This window comes from Oreochromis niloticus, linkage group LG7, assembly GCF_001858045.2.
Source record: "Oreochromis niloticus isolate F11D_XX linkage group LG7, O_niloticus_UMD_NMBU, whole genome shotgun sequence".
Classification (NCBI taxonomy): Eukaryota; Metazoa; Chordata; class Actinopteri; order Cichliformes; family Cichlidae; genus Oreochromis; species Oreochromis niloticus.
Window position 1 is genome coordinate 25,278,943 of NC_031972.2, and position 19,156 is coordinate 25,298,098.

Here is a 19,156-nt window from a genome sequence, read left to right on the forward strand (position 1 = left end):
CTATCAGAGTTCAGGTTTAAACTTGACAGTCTGCATCATCAGAAGACCAAAAAAAAAGTGTCATCGCAATCAGAGTCCAAGTGAAGAGTTTAAATGTTTTTTATTAATAATGATGATTTTTCCATTTTCAGCTCTGCTTTTATCTCATTTTCTTGAGATGCATGATGTATACAATGAGCCTTCAGTGGACAAGGGGACATCAGTGTGTCACACATACAGCACACCTCACAGACCTCTACGCACTCTGCTCAGAGCTGCTGTCTATGGAGTCAGACCATAAAATTATATATAACGAATTACAAAAACAAAACAAAAAAACCCCCAAATCCTTTTCCACGCATGTAGGCAGACATGTTTGAACCACGACAGGGAGGAACAAAGAAAAGTGCAACAAATGTGCAACACAAAAAGATGTGTTATACATAAAACAGCCAGGCTGCGTGATCACCACTCAGTTAAACTTCACTGTGCCTTAAGAGGTGACTCGTCACTTGTATTTTAAGTGACATACATTGACCGATCTCATTATGAGCAGGGAAGACTGGTGACAGCTTGAAGCCTTTGAGGCTTTCCTCACTAAATTTGACCATTTTAGAAGTTTTCAGTTGATTTCTTAGTATGAGAGAAGCTGAATGGTCACACCGATCTCCATGTGTGAGTGTGTTAGGGACTCGTGTTAAATCCAAACCGTACAACGATAATGTAAATGTATTCAGATGGTATGGGAACTTGGTTCCTCAGAGTCATTTTAATGACATGCTAAATGAAAGATTTGAATCAGTTTTAAACTTCTTAAACAAATTATTATCATGCGTGATCATGACCATGCCTAGTTTGTATAGTGTAGTTTCTGACTCAATATTTATTCACTCAGACATCACACACAAAAAAAGAGCTCTGAGTAGACACATAAAATCAGTGTTTCCCTGAAAGAAAAAGAAAAAAACAAAACAAAAACGCAGATCCTGCTAAGAGAAAAAACAAAAAGCCATTCGATTGTCTTTCAAAATGCATGAATCCTCTTTTTTATACCAAAACCACAAAAAAAAGCTATGATTTCACACAAACAACACAAAAGCAAACAGATGTAGCAGTAAAACAATCAAAGTTCAATTAACAGTTCTTCAAAAATAATAATTTAACTCATTAAGAATAATGGAAACATCCTCTTCAGAGTGCTCTTTGTGGGACTGTTTAATCACACGCCCCCTGGTGGTCAGGGTCGACGAATGCAACCCCTCAGGTAGAAGCATCATAACAGCCAAACCGAGTTCCCTTTGGATATACAAATCAGACTTTACTGAATATGATCACCATCACCACTCACTTACTTTCTTTTTCAGACATTCATGAGAACATTTCACACTCATCATTAAAGAATAAATACAAGTTAATGAGAGAAACGGAGGAAGCAGCAACAAATCTCTGTCGAACGGCTTCGTTTTTGTTGTTTTATTCCCCCAAAACAGGGAAATCACACTTGACAGCAACTTTGACAGTCACTGTCAGCAGACTGCAGCCATCAAAGTCAACTGCGTCAGTCAGTGCAACGTATAAACCAAGAAAAGATGTTTAAACATAATCAAACTGCTGAAAAAAAAAAAAGATAACTTGCTGTATTGTCGGCAACTTAGGATGTGATCAGTTGCAATGTAAGAAGAAAAACAAAAACATACACACACACAAACAGGGTAATGGCAGACTACAAACAACACACTTTGGTAAACGATATTTGAAAAAGGTTTTGAGCATTTGTTTGGAACATCATGTTATGAGACCTCCTGAACCATCTTAAAAGTCAACTAAATAAAACCATTAAGTTGCAATTAGGAACTTAGGAAATATGTGAGATGTATTCAGTTACTTTTTCTGTTTTGAACAAATGTCTGAATCAGTAATAAGACAAAGCAGGAAATGAGTGGCAGTACCAGAGAGAAACTGATGGGATTGGAGGGAGAGGAGAACGGGGAAGAGATGAAGGGAAAGGAATGGGCCGGTTGGCAGAAAGTACAATAAAGGCTTAAAATAAAAGTGCTGAGCAAACAGAAACTCGGGTAACGTACTATATGACAACCCAAGAAAGAAATACAAAGCAAATAAAACTGTTAGAAGACAAGTTAAAGTTACAGTTAGGACTAAAAGAACAGAAGAGTTTAAAAACAAAAAGTATAGTTTGGTCATTGGAATTGCTATCACAGCAGCCTTGGGAAATTGGACCCCTGCCCAGTGACAAAAACAAACCCTTCCTGCACCTGGCAGGATAAAGATGCCAGTCCGGTGGCTGCCGTGAATAGTTATCAGACAATTTTCAGGAAAATATTCGGAGCTCCTGTGATCCGCGCCAGATTTGCATGACTAGTACGTCGGGTAATTCGGAGACACAAAATTAGATCATGGAAGACGGACGCCAACAGAGTGAAAGATGAAGTCCAACAAAAGGAAGCGTGTGGGCCAGGGCCTGTGAACCTGGGAGGTGAACTCACAGTAAGGCACAGTGCTCTGCTTGTGGTTGATGATGCTCATTCATGCTGCTACAACCTCTGAGAACATCTACTGCAAACAGACAATTACATTGATGACAAAGCATGTTGTCTTCTCTTCTTCTACTGCTCCACGTTGATGCACTCCTTCCAGTTCAAATATTCCTGCTTCCACCTTTGAATCTTTGGATCGTTCAGCGTTCCCTAAACTGGCAGAACATTCCTTTTAGCACCAGATGAACTCCTCGCTGATCAGGTGCTTTTGCCACTTCACTCAAATTTATATAATTTAAAAGAATATACACACCCTAAGATAGGCAAAGTCTACCTTTCAGGACAAAACCTGCACAAAACAGCCACACAGCAATACTGGACTCATGCTCAGTATGTGAACAAGTCCTGTTTATGGAAATAGCTCCATGTATTTAGTCCAGGGTTGAATCAGTCTGATCACATGACTTTGTGTTTTAGCAGCTGATATAAGGAGGACTCCCCAAGCCATTGAAGCACAGATTTGGATACACACAAAGCAGAAAAAAGACAACAGAAAGACTTTACCAAAATAAATTAATGTCTGTATTTTCTTAAATATGTAGAAACTACAACTTAAATATATTTGGTGTATCTCAGACATTTAAATAAAAAGCTTTGTTTTTCTTCATTTCCGATGTGGATAATTGTTGCACTGCAATTGCTAGAGCCCTATTTACACCTTCAGCCACTGGACTTTGTTTTTACTTCTGTTACAGCTCAAATATGTTGGTCTTTAAAAAGCAAAGAAAGAAAGAAAGAAAGCCTTTGGATTTGCTGTAATACAACAGGAATGGAAAAGAAAAGACAAAGAGCTGAGAGTTAAAGGAAATACTTTGATACATTTGACCTGAAACAGAGGATGTATGTAGCTATCCCACAGGTTTGTCACTACTGGCTAATTGTGCAGGTTAAGTCGACAGCAGTAGCTTCAGTCTGTCACAAAACAATCTCACTAACAGAACAATGAACAGAGAGATAGTTTAGGTCCAAGTAGGTCCCTCTGTTATCTCACACATTTAATGTACTTAATCCATGTTCTTCATCAGCATCCTTTAAGTCTGTGTTTATCTGGAGTGTCAAGTTTTTGCATCCTGGATGCTAGGCAGCCTATTCCTCTCCTCTTGTTCCTCCTTCATGCCAGCAATAACCTGTGGTTTAATGGACCAGCGTTGACAGGTGGGAGTGTATGCGATCTGTTGGTGGGGCAAGGGAGTGTGTGGTCATGAAGGGTGGCTTCAAGTCACCAAGCAGACCTGCTTTCTAGGTTTGTGCCTCTCTCTTTGTTTGCTGAGGTAGCGAGAGAAGTTGCTTAGGAGTATTCAGGAGCGACGGGCAGAGTGGACTGTGTGTTTTTGAGCGTGACGTGCATCAGTCTGTTATTAAGGATGTTAAAGAGCAAAGTGGTTTTGGTAATACGTGTGTGTGTTGGCCTGTATATGGCTATTCTCTTCTTTATTGTAATGTATTATTTTTGTGACTAAGGGGACAAAATCTTCTAATCTGGTCACACATACTGTCTTCTGTATTTGTGTGTGAAAGTGTGTGTGTATGTGTGCGCAAGTATGTGTGTGTGTTGATGTAGTGGTCAGCCTGGTCATCACAATTTGCATTTCCCTGACAGAATGGAGCGGTACAGCTCCTCGTCCAGCTGCACGTAGCGCCCTTTGCTGGAATCCAGGAAGTACAGTCTGTCTGACACTGCGCTGGGATCAAAGCTGTCCCGACGCAACTCCGTCTTCTGAAACTTAAAAGTACCTAGGAGAGATACACAGAAAGAGGATGTGTAGACAGATTAGCTTGCCAAACAATGCCCTTTAATCGAAGTACTGCCATCAATGCTAGTTTTTCTATTATGAAATCTGCTGTATTTGTAAAATACATCAAATGTATGTTCAGATACACCTACTCTATTCTACACTGAAGAACAAAACTGGAGATATTCAAAGTACTGAAAAAAAAAGTGTCAACAAAGCAAAATATAATTTGTTGCATGGACTCAAAGTGATTGAAAACTTGCTGTAAGGTAGAAATTAGATTACAAATATATAATTTCCCCATTGAAGACTAATAGGGAGCAGAAAAAAAGTTCTAGTTAACTGAAAATACTATGAAAGTGGCTGAGAAAGTTTAAGACTCAGACAGCACTTTAAAAGCAACTGAAGCCTTCTGTAGAGTAAACAAAGAAATGTGCTTCCTTTCTTATGCAAAATATCAATATTTGGTTGAAGTCATTTTTACCTGTCTTGTTGACCTCTGGGAGGAAGCGGAGGAAGACAGGTCTGGCATATGGAGGGAGAGCCTTCTCCATGTCTTTCACAAACTTCTCCAGGTTAGTGGAGTGAGACGGATCGGCAATGGCTGCCATTCCAGCCTTTCCCTCCGCTCCTGTGCACACAGATGCAGGCAGGTCAGAGGAGGAATTCTAGCGCCAGCTGAGGCTGAAGTTCAGGTCATGTTTGTGCAATGAGACCAAAAGCCTTGTGGAGAACCTTTGTTTACACAGTATCCCACTTGTATTTCTCCCTTTCATATAGTACCAGAGCATCACAGAAGCTTCAGCTTTGTACAGTAGATGAGGCCCGTCTGGCAGTCAACATTCAGCTTTTATTATATTGACACCACTGACTGACTTTATGCATTGTCTTCCTGCACAAAAGTAACATCTCTTTGAAAAATAGAATGCTTATACGTTTGTGTTTTTACTGCTGTGCCAGTATAGCCTTCATATCTTGTCCACTGCACTGTTATTTGTCACTGTGCAAAAGGAACCAAACACATTTTGACTTTGGGGAAATATAACTGTATTAGAGTGACTGGAAATTTGAGTCATAAATTGCTCTAAATCATTTTAGGCCAAGAGGAAGCCAAGACATTACATTTGTGACAACTATAGAGCTAAGCACAGTGTGGTTCTTGCTTGAAAAAACAACAACAAAAAACCTCACGGTGTTGCTCGGTAAACTTAATTTATATACGCTGCACTTGCCTATTTCATTTACACATTTACTAACGAATTGAGACTTGTGCACAAAAAACATGTTTTATTCTAAGAAATAAACTCAAAATGTTTATTATCCTGGGTTTGCTGGGCATATAATTAAAAAGAAAATCATCCTTGAATATCAAATAACAATATCAAAACCATCTGCTCTGCCGTAATTCATCTGCAATATGTAGTCCAGACGGTCCTGTGAATTCTGGAAACAACAGAGTCAGTTTATCCAGCAAGCGTAGCTCCAAGCAAAGATTTCTAAATTACTCTATTTTTAACCGAAAAGGAAGCTTAAAGTATATCATATAATATATCATATAAACAGCCAGTGTGTCTGATTAGCCAATATTTAAGTTTTGCCCAGGATGTTAATGACCAGTATTTTAAAAAAAAAAGAAAAAAAAAGAAATCCCAAGATATTACCTGGTACTTCCACTCCATACACAACGACATCCTTCATATCTAGGAGTCTGCTTAGAGTTCCTTCCACCTCGGTTGTTGAGACATTCTCTCCTTTCCAGCGGAAAGTGTCTCCTGTCCGGTCTTTGAAGTACATGTGGCCATACTTATCCATGATCAGCACATCACCTAGCGAGAAGGAAATGATTCAGTATTCAGCTCATTCAGTCATAATGGCATACGGTAAACTACTCAATGTGTGTGTGTGGCTAAGTGCTCCAACCTGACAGATAGGCACTATCTCCCTTCTTAAATACACTATGAGCAATCTTCTTGTTGGTTGCTGTTTGGCTGACGTAGCCATCAAACCTACGTAGAGGGTCATTCTGAATGATTCTGCCAACAAGCTGTCCAGGCTCACCTTGAATGAGAAAGAGATAAGGAGCATTAGTCTTTTTGGAGCCCCCAAGGAGCTTAAATAAAACAGCTTATGTAGATTATGTATTCTGGAAAGTTTAACACACAGATTATAAACACAGTGCCATACTATAATTCTGAGTGGTCACAGCCTTTCTGATGAGTAAACTACTCTAGCTTTGTTTTAACACTATCAGTCAGGTGACCCTTAGTGTTTAGAAACTTACGAAGTATTACTGCTAAAAATACAAACCACATGTTCATCATTAGTTAATAAAGAAACATGCACCATTTTTATGGGAATGTATGAGCTGTGTACCAACACGAGGTGTTTATTGCTACTTAAAAATAACATTGTAAACTTATTTTGAGCTTGTTAGGGTTAAAAGAGATGTTTGGTACAAGTAGACTGTAAACCCACCAGGTTTACAAGGAATACAGACACCATCAGGTCCCCTAATTAGCTCCATGGTCTCTTCATCAACCCTCACCAGTCTGATGGGGTAGATGAAGGGTAGAATCTGACTGTTGAAGCCGCACGCTCCCATCTGATGCAAAGACAAAGAGCAGCAACCACAAATCTATCAGTATGGTGAGGACAATGAAAGGCACACATACAGTTAGGTCCATAAATATTTTTCTCATTTTGGTTCTGTACGTTACCACAATGAATTTAAATGAAACAACTCAGATGCAGTTGAACTTCAGACATTCAGCTTTAATTCTGTGGGCTGAATATAAATATTGCATAAAAAAATGTGAGGAACTAAAGCATTTTAACCCCCCCTCCAAAAAACCACTTCATTTAAGGGGCTCAAAAGTAATTAAACAAATAAATAACTGAAAATAAAATGTTCATTTCCAGTACTTGGTTAAGAACCCTTTGCTGGCAATGACAGCGTGAAGTCTTGAAGTCACGGACATCACCAGATGCTGGGTTTCCTCCTTTTTAGCGCTCTGCCAGGCCTTTACTGTCGTTTGTTTGTGGACCTTTCTGTCCAAAGTTCAGTCTTCAACTGCATACTCAACTGGATTAAGATCAGAATTGGCCATCCAAGAATATTCCACTTCTTTGGGCTGCTTTAGCTGTATGTTTTGGGTCACTGTCCATCTCTATTATGAAACACCACCCAATCAATTTTAATGCATTTAGCGGGATTTGAACAGACAGTATGCATTTAACGCCCCAAAATTATTCGGCTGCTTCTGTCCTGTGTCACATCATCACTAAACACTAGTGTCCCAGTGCCACTGGCAGCCATGCACGCCCAAGCCATCACACTGCCTCCGCTGTGTTTTACAGATGATGTGATTGCTTTGGATCACGAGCTGTTCCACGCCTTCTCCGTACTTTCTTCTTGCCATCGTTCTGGTAGAGGTTGATTTTGGTTTCATCCTTCCAAAGAATGTTTTTCCAGATCTCCGCCAGTTTTTTTAAAACGATTTTTTATTTATTTTTTAGCAAAGTCCAATCTAGCCTTTCTATTCTTGAGGTTTAAGAGTGGCTTGCACCTTGTAGTTAATTCTCTGTATTTACTTTCATGCAGTCTTCCATTTATGACTTGGATATTGATATGCCTCCTGGAGAGTGTTGTTCACTTGGTTTGCTGTTGTGAAGGGATTTCTCTTCACCATGGAATTGATTCTGTCTTGTGTGTATGTCCTTTTTGCATTGTTGAGTTCACCAGTGTTTTCTTTCTCAGGATGTATCAAACTGTAGATTTTGCCACTCCTAATATTGCAGCAATTTCTCCGATGGTTTTTTCTGTTTTTGCCACTTACAGATGGCTTATTTCACCTGCATGGAGAGCTCCTTTGACCACATGTTGTCTGTTCACAGCAAAATCTTCCTAATGGAATCGCCATACCTCAAATCAACTCCAGGCGTTTTATCTGCTTAATTGATAATGACATAACAAAGGCTATTTCATTGGCCCACACCTGTCAATGAAAAAGCCTTTCAGTCAATTGTCCAATTACTTTTGGTCCCTTTAAAAAGACAGTGGCACATTTTAAGGAGCTGAAACCCTTCATCCAACTTAAATGTGGATACCCTCAAATGAAAGCTGGGAGTCTACAAATTATGTCAATGTCCATTATATAACTATAATTGGAATATCTATTAGTAAACAGATAAAAATAACAAAGCTTGTGTCAGTGTCCAAATATATATAGACCTAACTGTATTACAGCAGCTTACAAGGTGCCGTTATGTTTGATATTGTGACCTTAGAGCAATAATGAAAACAAAAACCTCTGAATTCTTTTTTTAATTTATGCAACTTGATTAATTAAGCAGTCTTTGGGATTCTAAAAGACAATACTTTACCACAGTGATGCCATTTTAAACATTTGGATTCATAATGAAATGAAATTTTGCCAGTTCAACATCACCAGTTTTTTGGGGGGACATGTTCCTACCTTGTTATCAAAGTTGCCCAGACTGCAATTGCACTCCGTGGCACCATAAAACTCTGCAATCTGTGGAATGTTGAAGCGGTTCATGAATTCCTCCCATATGGACTGACGCAGGCCGTTGCCCAGTGCCATGCGCACACGGTGCTGTCGCTCTGTGTCACGAACTGGCTGGTTCAGTAGATACCGGCAGATTTCTCCAATGTACTGTACAATCTGGAGGACAGTGGCAATAAAAATAATCAGTAATGAGACAAAAGTTTAAAAAAAAAAAAAAAAAAGAAGACTGCTTAATGGCTTTACAGCAAGCATACAATGGTTGGAAAAAGGATTGAAAGAGCTGTGGGGATAATATTAAATCTTTAAAGGATTTTTACACAAAATGACATGATATAACGAGGTATTTTCAAAAAGGAGATTGTAATGTGCTACTGTGTTATACCTAATAAATCAAATCTGTGACAGGGACACCCTGTTTCAGTTTTAAGGCTTCATGTATCAGGAGATAACAATAGAAAATCTTCTTGTCCTCAGCAAATCTTCATATTAGCTTCATTTATTAAATAAAACATCAGATGGTCATCAACTCATGACTCATTACTGTTTAACTTTATTTAACAAAAAGCTAAGCAGTGCTGTGAAATACTAAGCACGCCCTTATTTAAGAAGCAGCAGAGTGCAGCTAATCAAATGCACTTGATGAACTGGTCATCACCAAGTTTGAGCACCTCTATAAAAGTAGCAGTTTTAATAGTTTCCTGGTCTGGAGCATTCAGGCATGTCTTAACACAATGTCAAGGAGGAAAGACATCAACAAGAGAAGCAATTGTTACCCACATATCAACCTTGGAATGGTTATAAGGCTATTTCTAAATAGTTTTCAGTCCATCATTATAAAGTAAGAAAGATTATAGTGGAAGACATTCATGACAGTTGCCAATCTTTCCAGGAGTGGATGTTCCAGCAAATTCACTCAAAGGTCAGACTGTGAATGCTCAAAGTAACTGCAAAAAACCAAAGAGCTACATCTCAGACTCTACAGGCCTTGGTTAGCATGTGAAATATTAAAGGTCATGAGAGTGGATTTTGAAAAAGACTGCGCAGTATGGCTTGTTTGGAAACATTGCCAGGAAAAAGTCTTTTCTCCCTATAAAGAATATAGCAACACGATTTAGTTTTGCAATGTTGCGTCTGAAAAATCATCAAGACGTCTTGACCAGTGTGCTTTGAACAGATGAGACCATTATGTCTCCAGTGTTTGGCCATAATGCCACAGCGACAAACACCTCACATCAATTTTTAAGGGGTGACGATGTTGGCTTGTTTTGCAGCCACGGGACCAGAGCACCTTGCAGTCACTGACTCAGTCATGAACTCTTCTGTAAAGCAAAGTGTTTTAGAGTCAAATATGAGACTAAATGTCTGAAAGCTAATGCTTGGCCAAAACTGGTTCAACCTGACTGAAATTCTGTGGTACGACCATAACAGAGCCGTACACGAATGCCTGCAAAACTCAATGAACTAAAGTAACGCTGTGAACAAGAGTGAGCCAAAATTCTTTCAGAACAATGTGAGAAACTGATAAAGTCATACAGAAAACGATTACTTTAAAGTTATTGCTTTTAAAGGTGGTTCTACAAGCTACTGAATCATGGTGTTTAATTAGTTTTTAAAACACACTGCTTTTGCATTTTGGCTTAGTTTCTGTTAAATTAATAATGACGTGGTGATGTGTCAATGTGTCCTGTGTTGTTATTCATCTCAGGTTGCATCTACATAGTGATAAGACTTGCAAAGGAACTGATTTTTAAAAATTATTTCATGGTATATAAAACTTTAGAAGTGAAAGAAGGTGCAGTTTGTTTTTCACCCGACTGTACAACATGCTTACCGTGCAGTTATATTTGACACAGTCATCCCAGAACCGTGAGGCAGAGAACTTCTTTCTGATGACTACAGTCATGCCGTGTATTAGGCACTGGCCAACTCCCACAATGTTTCCTTTAGACAAAAAAAAAAAAAAAAAAAAGCATAAGCAAAAACTGTTTAAACCATTATCAGATGAACATAGATATCGCTATCTATGTTCCAGAAAACTGAACAATGATAGCTAACAGTTAGTGACGGTTGATATATTAGCATTTGCAAACTGGCCTTTTGTGACTAATCTTTCTATTTGCAAAAATTACAACACAACATCGTAGTAAGAATACATGAACTAGTGAAGTCTCTCCAAGTTTGAAGAGTTGTAATTAGTATCTTACTGTAATAGACAAAATTTACATTAATGTTTGTTTTTATTATCCACCAACTCCTCCCACACAATCACAGGGTGGTTAACCAAACTTGACACATCTTCCCGCCTGAAGGTTCTTATCAGATTTTATTTCATTAAGTTGTTGTCATGTTGCCTAGCAACCACCTAGCAACAGGTTATAATGACCTCCTTTTAGTATTTATGCACCAGCAGCACGCCATGAAAGCAGTTAGTTGTTTTGATTACATGACAGTAACACTTGATTTCTATCTCTAAAAGATCAATTATACGTGATATTACAATCATCATAGTCATGTTGTTTTGCATTCACCTAGCAATTTGTTGAAATTACCTTTTTTAAACTTTAACACCTTATAAAAGCATTGTAACATTTTGATTTCATGGTCAAGAGCACAAACAGCCCAAATAATACTGTAAAGTGGACACTTGCTATTAAGAAGTATCCCACTAACAACTGATGGAAACATTACATACAAAATATTTTCCACTTTTAATGTACTCCTCTCACATTTTCTGTTGGATTACAGCAAAACTATTTTGATCAAACACCTCAATCCTCAAACTAGCAGTAATATTACTGGCTAACTGTTAAATTTAGTTTTCCTTACATTTGTTCATTTAGGATCTCCCCATGTGGCTGCCTTTTGTAGAACATCAATTTCTTACATTTATTTATATTTCATTATTTTGGGGTGATTAAATGAAAGTATTTGTTGGGGTTTGTTCTCCTTCATATGTTTATGGTCTTAAAGCATTCCTCTTATCTAGCTGTTTTAAACGATTACAGGTGGTGAATGAGTTGTTTTATGTGAGTATAGTAAAAAAGTAACTTTCTTCCTTTTTGCAGGTCTTTACTGACACAGTTTTGTTTAAACCAAGAAAAAAGCAATGATTTTCTAAATAATGTATTAATCAAACTTTGGAGGAAACACTCCAACTCATTCGTAGATTAAAACACCTCCTACCCTTTTATGTCCTTTTAACAAACATACCTGCAGAGTGGTAAAGTGGAAGGCAATCATACAATACATCGTCTGATGTCATCCTAAAGCCATAATACACCAAAGCTGCCATGCGATAGTACCTGAACACCAGGGCGGGGTGACGAACAAAAAGAGAAAAAAGTCAAATGAGCAAATACAAAAGCATTTAGTTTTATTTATTCCTCTCACTTTTTAATACACTGATTGTTCTTTACATGAAAGCTACATGGATCAACAAAGAGAACAGCTGCATTCCTGTGTGTCTGTTTGCCTCCTTCCTACCTGCTGTGCACAACAATAGCTGCTTTAGGCATCCCAGTGGTTCCTGATGTGTAGATGTAGAACAGGCGATCTGAAAACAGTACAGTGAGAGTAAGACAATAGCAGAATCTGGTATGAGTGGGTTTATCATGTGCTTGAGTGCCTATACTTATACATTTATGCTTAGTTTAAATGTTTACTTTTAATTTACTGCTGAGTCCTCACTTTTGATTAGTTTTGCAGGAGGGTAAATACTCGCCTTTCATCTCTATTTACAGGAATATTCACAGTTTTAATTATAAAGTCCTTTTTTTAAGTTACAGAACTGAAGCATGGAGATGGAAAAAAGCAGTATGACAAGACTTGATTGTGAATATTGTGGATTCCATTTGTTTTCCTTTTTGTACTGTCTTAAAAAGGCAATACTTATTAGTTGCCTCGTGACAAGTCATCAGTAAATCCCTAAATCTATCAAAATAAAACAAAGGAAGAAGATTAATGATAGGTATAACTCTTACTTGCCTGTGCCCATCGTATCATTAATTACACAAATTTTTCATTTCATGAAAGTGCATTATGTGAAGAAATAGTTAAAAGGGTCTTTCTTTTTTGTAGTAAGAAATATATCACACAGAAAAAAGTGACATTCTTGACAATTCGCTTTAGTGAAAGTTGTTTTTTTGTCAATATAAGTTTAGAAATTTGATTTCACATGACTGTGAGTCATTCCTTGGACCCAAAAATATCACTCAACACCTGCCAAGTGGTCAGTGCAGCTAGAGAGCCAAAAATGCAAACAAATGGCTTTCTGAAACTGGTTTGTTGTTTTAGTTAGAGTTGGTGCTGGGATTTTTGATAATTTTATGACTGATAACCAGAAAAATCATTATTCAGCATTGTTCACTGACATTTTTCTTGACCTGCAAGAAGATATCACTTTAAACCAAAAAAAGAACAACCATCCTGAATGGTTATGAGATCTCATGGACATGGTGCTTTTACCTATGAAGCTGCGATCTGGCCGAGGGGGTAGATGAGAAGGGGCACCGGCCACCAGGGGCTCGAGGCACTCTGTTCCCTGTGGGACTCGTTTGGGATCCCAGTCTCCAGAGCAAAACATCTGCACTGCCTTCCCCATTGAACTATGGACCTCAGACACAGCTGTGAGTAAAAGAAACAAATTCAAACACATCAAATATATTTCACATATCCTTATCACAAGACAGCTGCACATTGTTCAACATTTAAATACAAGAGAACTTGCATCATTTGCAAACTTTAATCAATGACAAAAAAAAAAAAAAAAAAAAAAAAAAGAGTATAGAGAGTGGTGTAAAATACAATATATACAAATGGTTAAAGGTTAAAATAACTTGAAATGTTTATAGAGAAAGCATATTGAGGTACAGTGTGTCAAAAAAAAGATTATGTAAAAGGAAGTGAATCAGGCAGAAAAAGGGAAACAACAAATTGAAACAGCTCTCGTATTTCACCTGAGGGGAAAAAAACAAACATTCAAAAGCCTTATGTCATGCCTAGGCACTAAGGCTAGTAGCTTGAATTTTGGCCTATTCTGTAAAAGAGCTGTGTTTCCAATTACTTAAAGGCATAAAACACACTAAAAATCCATTACCAGTACAGAGCCTATTCCCTCGATCTCAGAATGAGCAGCTCAAAAATCATTCACTCTTTATAGCTGTTGAGATCAGGGCTTTCCGTATTGGGCAGGGACCCAAGAAGGCACCAAGAGGAGAGTGAATTACATCTACAAATAATACTTGACCATCCTACTGAGCTGTGGCAGTTTTAGATAATTAGAGTTCAACCTCAGGTAATACTAAGGCATGTTAGCAGGTTTGTAGAAAAAAATGAGAGTTAATTCACGCAATGTCAAACATACAAAACACAGAAATATGATGATATGGCATTTAATTTAATTCTCAGTACAATCCTAATCTTACTGGCAAGTGAAAATGACTTTTTCCTTTGTTTTATCTATTTGACAGATATAATGCCAAGGCTGGTGTAACCTAGGAGGAATATGCAGAATGTACTTTTTTATGTGCTGTAATTAATTTAATTGAAACAATATATTTATTTGAAACTTGATGATGTATAAAAAAACAACAGTGTGTAATGTTTGATGTAGCTTATATTCCCCCCCTCACACACACACAAAAAACATACAAAAAACCCCCTCAGTTGACCATCAGTCGATTTGACCTGAACACTGTACTATCAGACGTGTCTATGTCACAGTGTTTCTACCTTTTATATGCAACACATTTCTCTGCAGAGTTCAGACCTTGGACGCTACAGACTAGTGACAGACATGTTTCTTTACTTCCCCATCTCATTACCTTATCCCTTCTTTGTGTTTATCAGTCATTTAAAGCTTTACTGGCTGATACTGAAGAAACACCTCCTCCAAAACCCATTTCTCTTTATGACCTTTGTGGCTCTCTCTCCTCACCGCTCACCTCTCTTACTGCACAGGAACCAGATCAGCATTGATCAGCAAATGGCGATGCTGTACAGACTGTTACGCCTCAGCTTTCTCGTCAAACTTTTGAATCTATCCAACTTTCATCTGCCCTCTTTGCTCTTACCATCAGTTAGCTCTGAACCAAAGATCACAGCCTTGGCATTGGAGATGGTGACACAGTGGACCAAAGCGTCTAGTCTTAAATTGAAGTTGATGAGAGCTGCTTCTACTCCAATTTTAGCCATGCCCAACCAGATACCCACGTACTGCGATCTGTTCTCCATGAAAAGGGCCACCACATCACCTTCCTAATGACAGAAACAATTAAAAACAAAAAGACAGAAATATAACTTTCATTTGTTTTTTCTTCATTGCTTTTAATGAAGCTTTACTGTGTTGTACATCTACCTTAAAACCTCTTTCCAGTAGCAGGTTAGCGACTCTGTTGGAGTATTCATCCAACTGTCGGAAAGTCCATCTCTCCCCAGTGCCCTCGAAGATGAGCGCTGTTTTGTCCCCATGACGGTGCACTGTTTCAGCGAAGATCTTGGGAATAGTGTTCTTCTCTCTGAGGTGGCGCCTGACATTCAGTTTCACCCGCAGTAAAACACTGGCTGCACTGAAGGAGCAAAAGAAAACATTACTGTAAGAGAACAAATAACTTAATATAATGATTCCCAGACACATTAGCCATTTCACTGTTCATAATTTGCTGTTATTTTTCTAGCTCTGAGATCATTACACTGCAATTTAACATTATAACATATAACATTTGCAGCTCATCTGCTTAAATCCACACCATGTATCAATACATCTGAGGAATGGACAGAGACAACTTGATGTATCCTTTCTTTTGCCAACAAACTAAGAATCCAAATTCCTTTTTGCAAAAATAACAAAACATAAACCACTCAACTGTATGACTGTTATAACCCCCCTTTTAAAGAAGCTTTCGGTCTTTGAATACTGTTTGAAGCTATACTTGAATGTATGAAAACCAGTGGCGTCAGTTACACAGAGGACACATGCATAAGATAGCGTATTGCTTACTGTATCCAAACCACATTACAAAGCATAAAACATTTTAACAGATATGTCTTGGAGGCCCAGAGTGGCAAATTATGCATGAATGGCAATTCTGAGCACTTTACATTTGTGGTACAAAGGTAGTGTGCAATCTCCTGAGCAGTGAATAGTTACAGAAATGTCATAAAAAACAATAAGCCAAAGTACTTCTTGGCTACAGTGAGGTAGCGACAATATGCTTATCGTTACATAAGGGAGGTTTTTTATGATGGTCTCGATAAGGATTTATTGTTGCACAGCTAGTTGAGGCTAATTACTTTCTTTTCTTATTCATACAGATCTATTACTTAAGAACAGTACCCATTATAAAACTAGAGCCAATTTATTTCTAATACCTTAGTGACTCTTACAATGCATATACCTGAGCCTTGTCACACAAAAATGACTCAACAACAGCTTGTGAGTCACTGTGTGAAATGTATGATTTGTTAAGATCTAATGCTGTACAGAGTCTTTCTAACCTTGACACTTTAGAGAATAATACAATTTATTGATAACACAATTTAACGTCATAATTCTAATCAAGCAGATGCAGCGTGTCTGAAGCAGAGATAATAAAATGTCTAAACAAGACTAAACATTAGATGTGGCTAGCACATTTTCTATGACAATTTAACAGAAAACGAGGACAAACAGTAATATTTCATTCTCAAATCATAAGAAAACTGGGTGACCTTTGTATATAATGGGTTCCTGAATGGCAGTAATTCCTAATGGGTAGATTATTGTGTCGCTGTTCCCCTAAAGAGATAATTTACAGTTTCCTGTTTTAAGATTACTACAGCTATTGAGGAAAAAAGGAAGTTAACCTCAAACAATGCCAGTTTCCACTTGAAAATACTGGCTTTAGGTATACCACTAAAAACATTTGCTCCTAACGTTCTCTCTCTCCTCTGGACCTTTTGTCTTAAATATTTGACATTACGTGTTTAGAAACGGGTACAGGAGGAATATCTAGCCAGCTCTTAATAAGGGCTTAGGAACTAACCCTTGTTTGTGACAGTTATGTGGCAAAGATGAGAATTTATCTGCAACTGTGAAACAACTTGCATGGATTTCACTTGTTTTTGCAGATTTAGTACTTTGTGATTATTGAGGTCACATTTAACTCTATGTTTGAATTTCAGAGCCAACACTACTGGAAATTGGCCACTGGGGCGCAGTTAAAAAGTGACATAGCTAATGCCAAATGATTTGGAATACATAATGCATCTATGGTCCAATCCTATGATTTTGCATTTAGCTAACAAACATAATTCTGATGCTTACTGTAAGTCTCTGCCAACTGTTTTGGCAAAGATATCCAAGAAGTTCCATCCTCCGCTTCCCAGATAGAAGATCAGGATGGCCGGAAGAACCTGGTACCAGGGCAAGCCCACCAGCAGTCTCAACACAAAAAGCAGGGCAGTGCAGCATGCTAGACGCATCATCCTGAAAGAATGCACACACATATAAATAGATACAGAAGGGGCTGCCAGCCACGCCCACTGATCACAAACATTTCAGGCCAAATGACTGAAATGTTACGTGCACATATGAGCACATAGCATTTTTGAATCCACTTCTTTAGATACGTAAATGACTCAACACCTTAAGAATGTTATGGTCTATGGTTTTGTTTACATATCTGCAGTCCATTTCAATCCACTGAGTCACCTCTGGTAGGCTCAAGTTGTGGTGAAGGGCTACCTTTTGAAATAGTGGAAAATTTAAAGTCTTAGGTGACCTCTGGGTATTCATGATTACAGATAAGATTGTAAAACATTTATGAAAAAAAAGTGTTAAGCTGGGTGGAACCCTTAAATTTTCTCTTTTTGCTTTAAGGAGAAAACAAAAAGAAGCCTAATGGCTCTGTTCTGAATTCACGGCATACAGTCTATAGTGACAGCAGACAGCACATGCTGACACCGTTTCCCAGTTGCTACCTGATACAGCCAGGAAGATGAGTCTAAACAGTAAACGATATCTTGACACCCATGCTTGTTATTTTTTTTTAAATAGCCTTTAAGCACACTACATAAAAAGATGATTGATTTCCGTTCATGATCATCAAAAGGCCATTTTATGACCTCTCCCCCATATGACTCCATACATGTGGCTGTAATGGTGATGATGTTGGTTCCATCATGCAAATTCAATAACTCCACTGCTAAAATATAAACAAGCATAGAGGAGAGCTCTGTGTGGACGATTACATTACCCTGAACCTCAAACAGATCGACCTGATGTGATCGAGGGAAAGAGATGCATTAAGGGGAGAGGTGGCTACTTCCCGGTAAGAAAAGAGCTTCATCATTCGTTACTGCCGAACCCGGAAATTTAACAAGGCGCGTAGCATTGCGGTAGAGGCTGTGGCATCGACAGGGGGAAGTCTCAACCCACTGTTGGCAAGGTTACACCTCACTAACCATGCCATGTGCATTTCAGACGAGGCCTTTCTTATTGCAACGACGTTGGCCAAAATCTATATCGCCAAACTGATGTAGGTTATCATGGTAACAGGCGCGCCAGGGAAACAGGATGCGCAGCGTATTGCGCGCATCGGCTTAAAGGAAGCGGACAGACAGCGTGACACCATGAGCAGCTTCTTTCAGGAGATGAAGATGAGGCATATGGTGTAATCGCACGGTTTGCTTGTCGGGGGCAAATGGCCATCTCAAATGTAAACATCGGACACCCCGTGTTCCGTCAGCGGGTTTATCCCTGACAAGGAGATGACGAGCCGCCGCTGCTGGGGCTCCTCTCTCCTTTCTTCTGGCGAATAATAAACGGGCCGGTCCGTCAAACGGAACATCACGCCGATCGATCTGGGCTGAGGCAGGGACCCGTTTCCGTTTACATACCTTACACCTCCTTCACAGCATGCAGGTGCGCAGAAATCCCAAACGTGAAAGTCGTTGTGTGCAATTCCACCTTGATCGGCTTACAGGCTAGCCTGGTCGCCCCCCCACTCTCTCCCTCCCTCCGCTCTTCACCGCCGCTCGCTCGGCTTGACAGAGAAACGCACACGGGCTGACACACGCACTGGGATCCCCCCCTTTTGTTAATATCACAACGACCCGCTGCTCCTTCTCCGAAATCGCCTGGCAGTGTCCGTCGACTTTGATCCCGCGATCATCATCCGTTCATTGTCATAATCATCTATATCATCACTGGCTTCATTGTAGCCGATAAGCTCACTAGCAGGCGTAATTCAAATGACCTTATAATTTTCTTACTTGCGCCCGCCCACTGCCGTCAGCGTCAAATCAGTGAATCAGAAATAAGAGTTGACGGACGGGTGCCACAGCCAATCAAGAACGGGAATGGATTGTCTTTTTATGCGTC

At 38.9% G+C, this 19,156-nt stretch overlaps 1 protein-coding gene across 4 annotated transcripts in view; it reads right to left on the reverse strand.

Moving 5' to 3' along the window:
- Window positions 1-75: 75 nt before the first annotated feature.
- slc27a4 (solute carrier family 27 member 4) overlaps window positions 76-19,156 on the reverse strand; it is a 28,028-nt gene continuing 8,947 nt past the window's right edge. The window contains exons 1-14 of one of the 4 annotated variants that reach the window (XM_005451375.3): window positions 18,673-19,041; window positions 17,099-17,260; window positions 15,152-15,362; window positions 14,868-15,051; window positions 13,261-13,419; window positions 12,280-12,349; window positions 12,007-12,098; window positions 10,628-10,737; window positions 8,743-8,952; window positions 6,743-6,869; window positions 6,188-6,325; window positions 5,929-6,093; window positions 4,752-4,898; window positions 76-4,268 (exon numbers count right to left, since the gene is read on the reverse strand). In XM_005451375.3, coding sequence (XP_005451432.1) covers window positions 4,111-4,268; window positions 4,752-4,898; window positions 5,929-6,093; window positions 6,188-6,325; window positions 6,743-6,869; window positions 8,743-8,952; window positions 10,628-10,737; window positions 12,007-12,098; window positions 12,280-12,349; window positions 13,261-13,419; window positions 14,868-15,051; window positions 15,152-15,362; window positions 17,099-17,259 — 1,932 coding nt within the window. In that variant the 5' untranslated portion in view covers window position 17,260; window positions 18,673-19,041 and the 3' untranslated portion in view covers window positions 76-4,110. Of the gene's footprint in view, window positions 4,269-4,751; window positions 4,899-5,928; window positions 6,094-6,187; window positions 6,326-6,742; window positions 6,870-8,742; window positions 8,953-10,627; window positions 10,738-12,006; window positions 12,099-12,279; window positions 12,350-13,260; window positions 13,420-14,867; window positions 15,052-15,151; window positions 15,363-17,098; window positions 17,261-18,029; window positions 18,196-18,237; window positions 18,632-18,672; window positions 19,042-19,156 lie in introns of those variants that run through there. The other 3 variants (XM_005451374.4, XM_025909348.1, XM_025909347.1) reach the window with 3 other exon arrangements.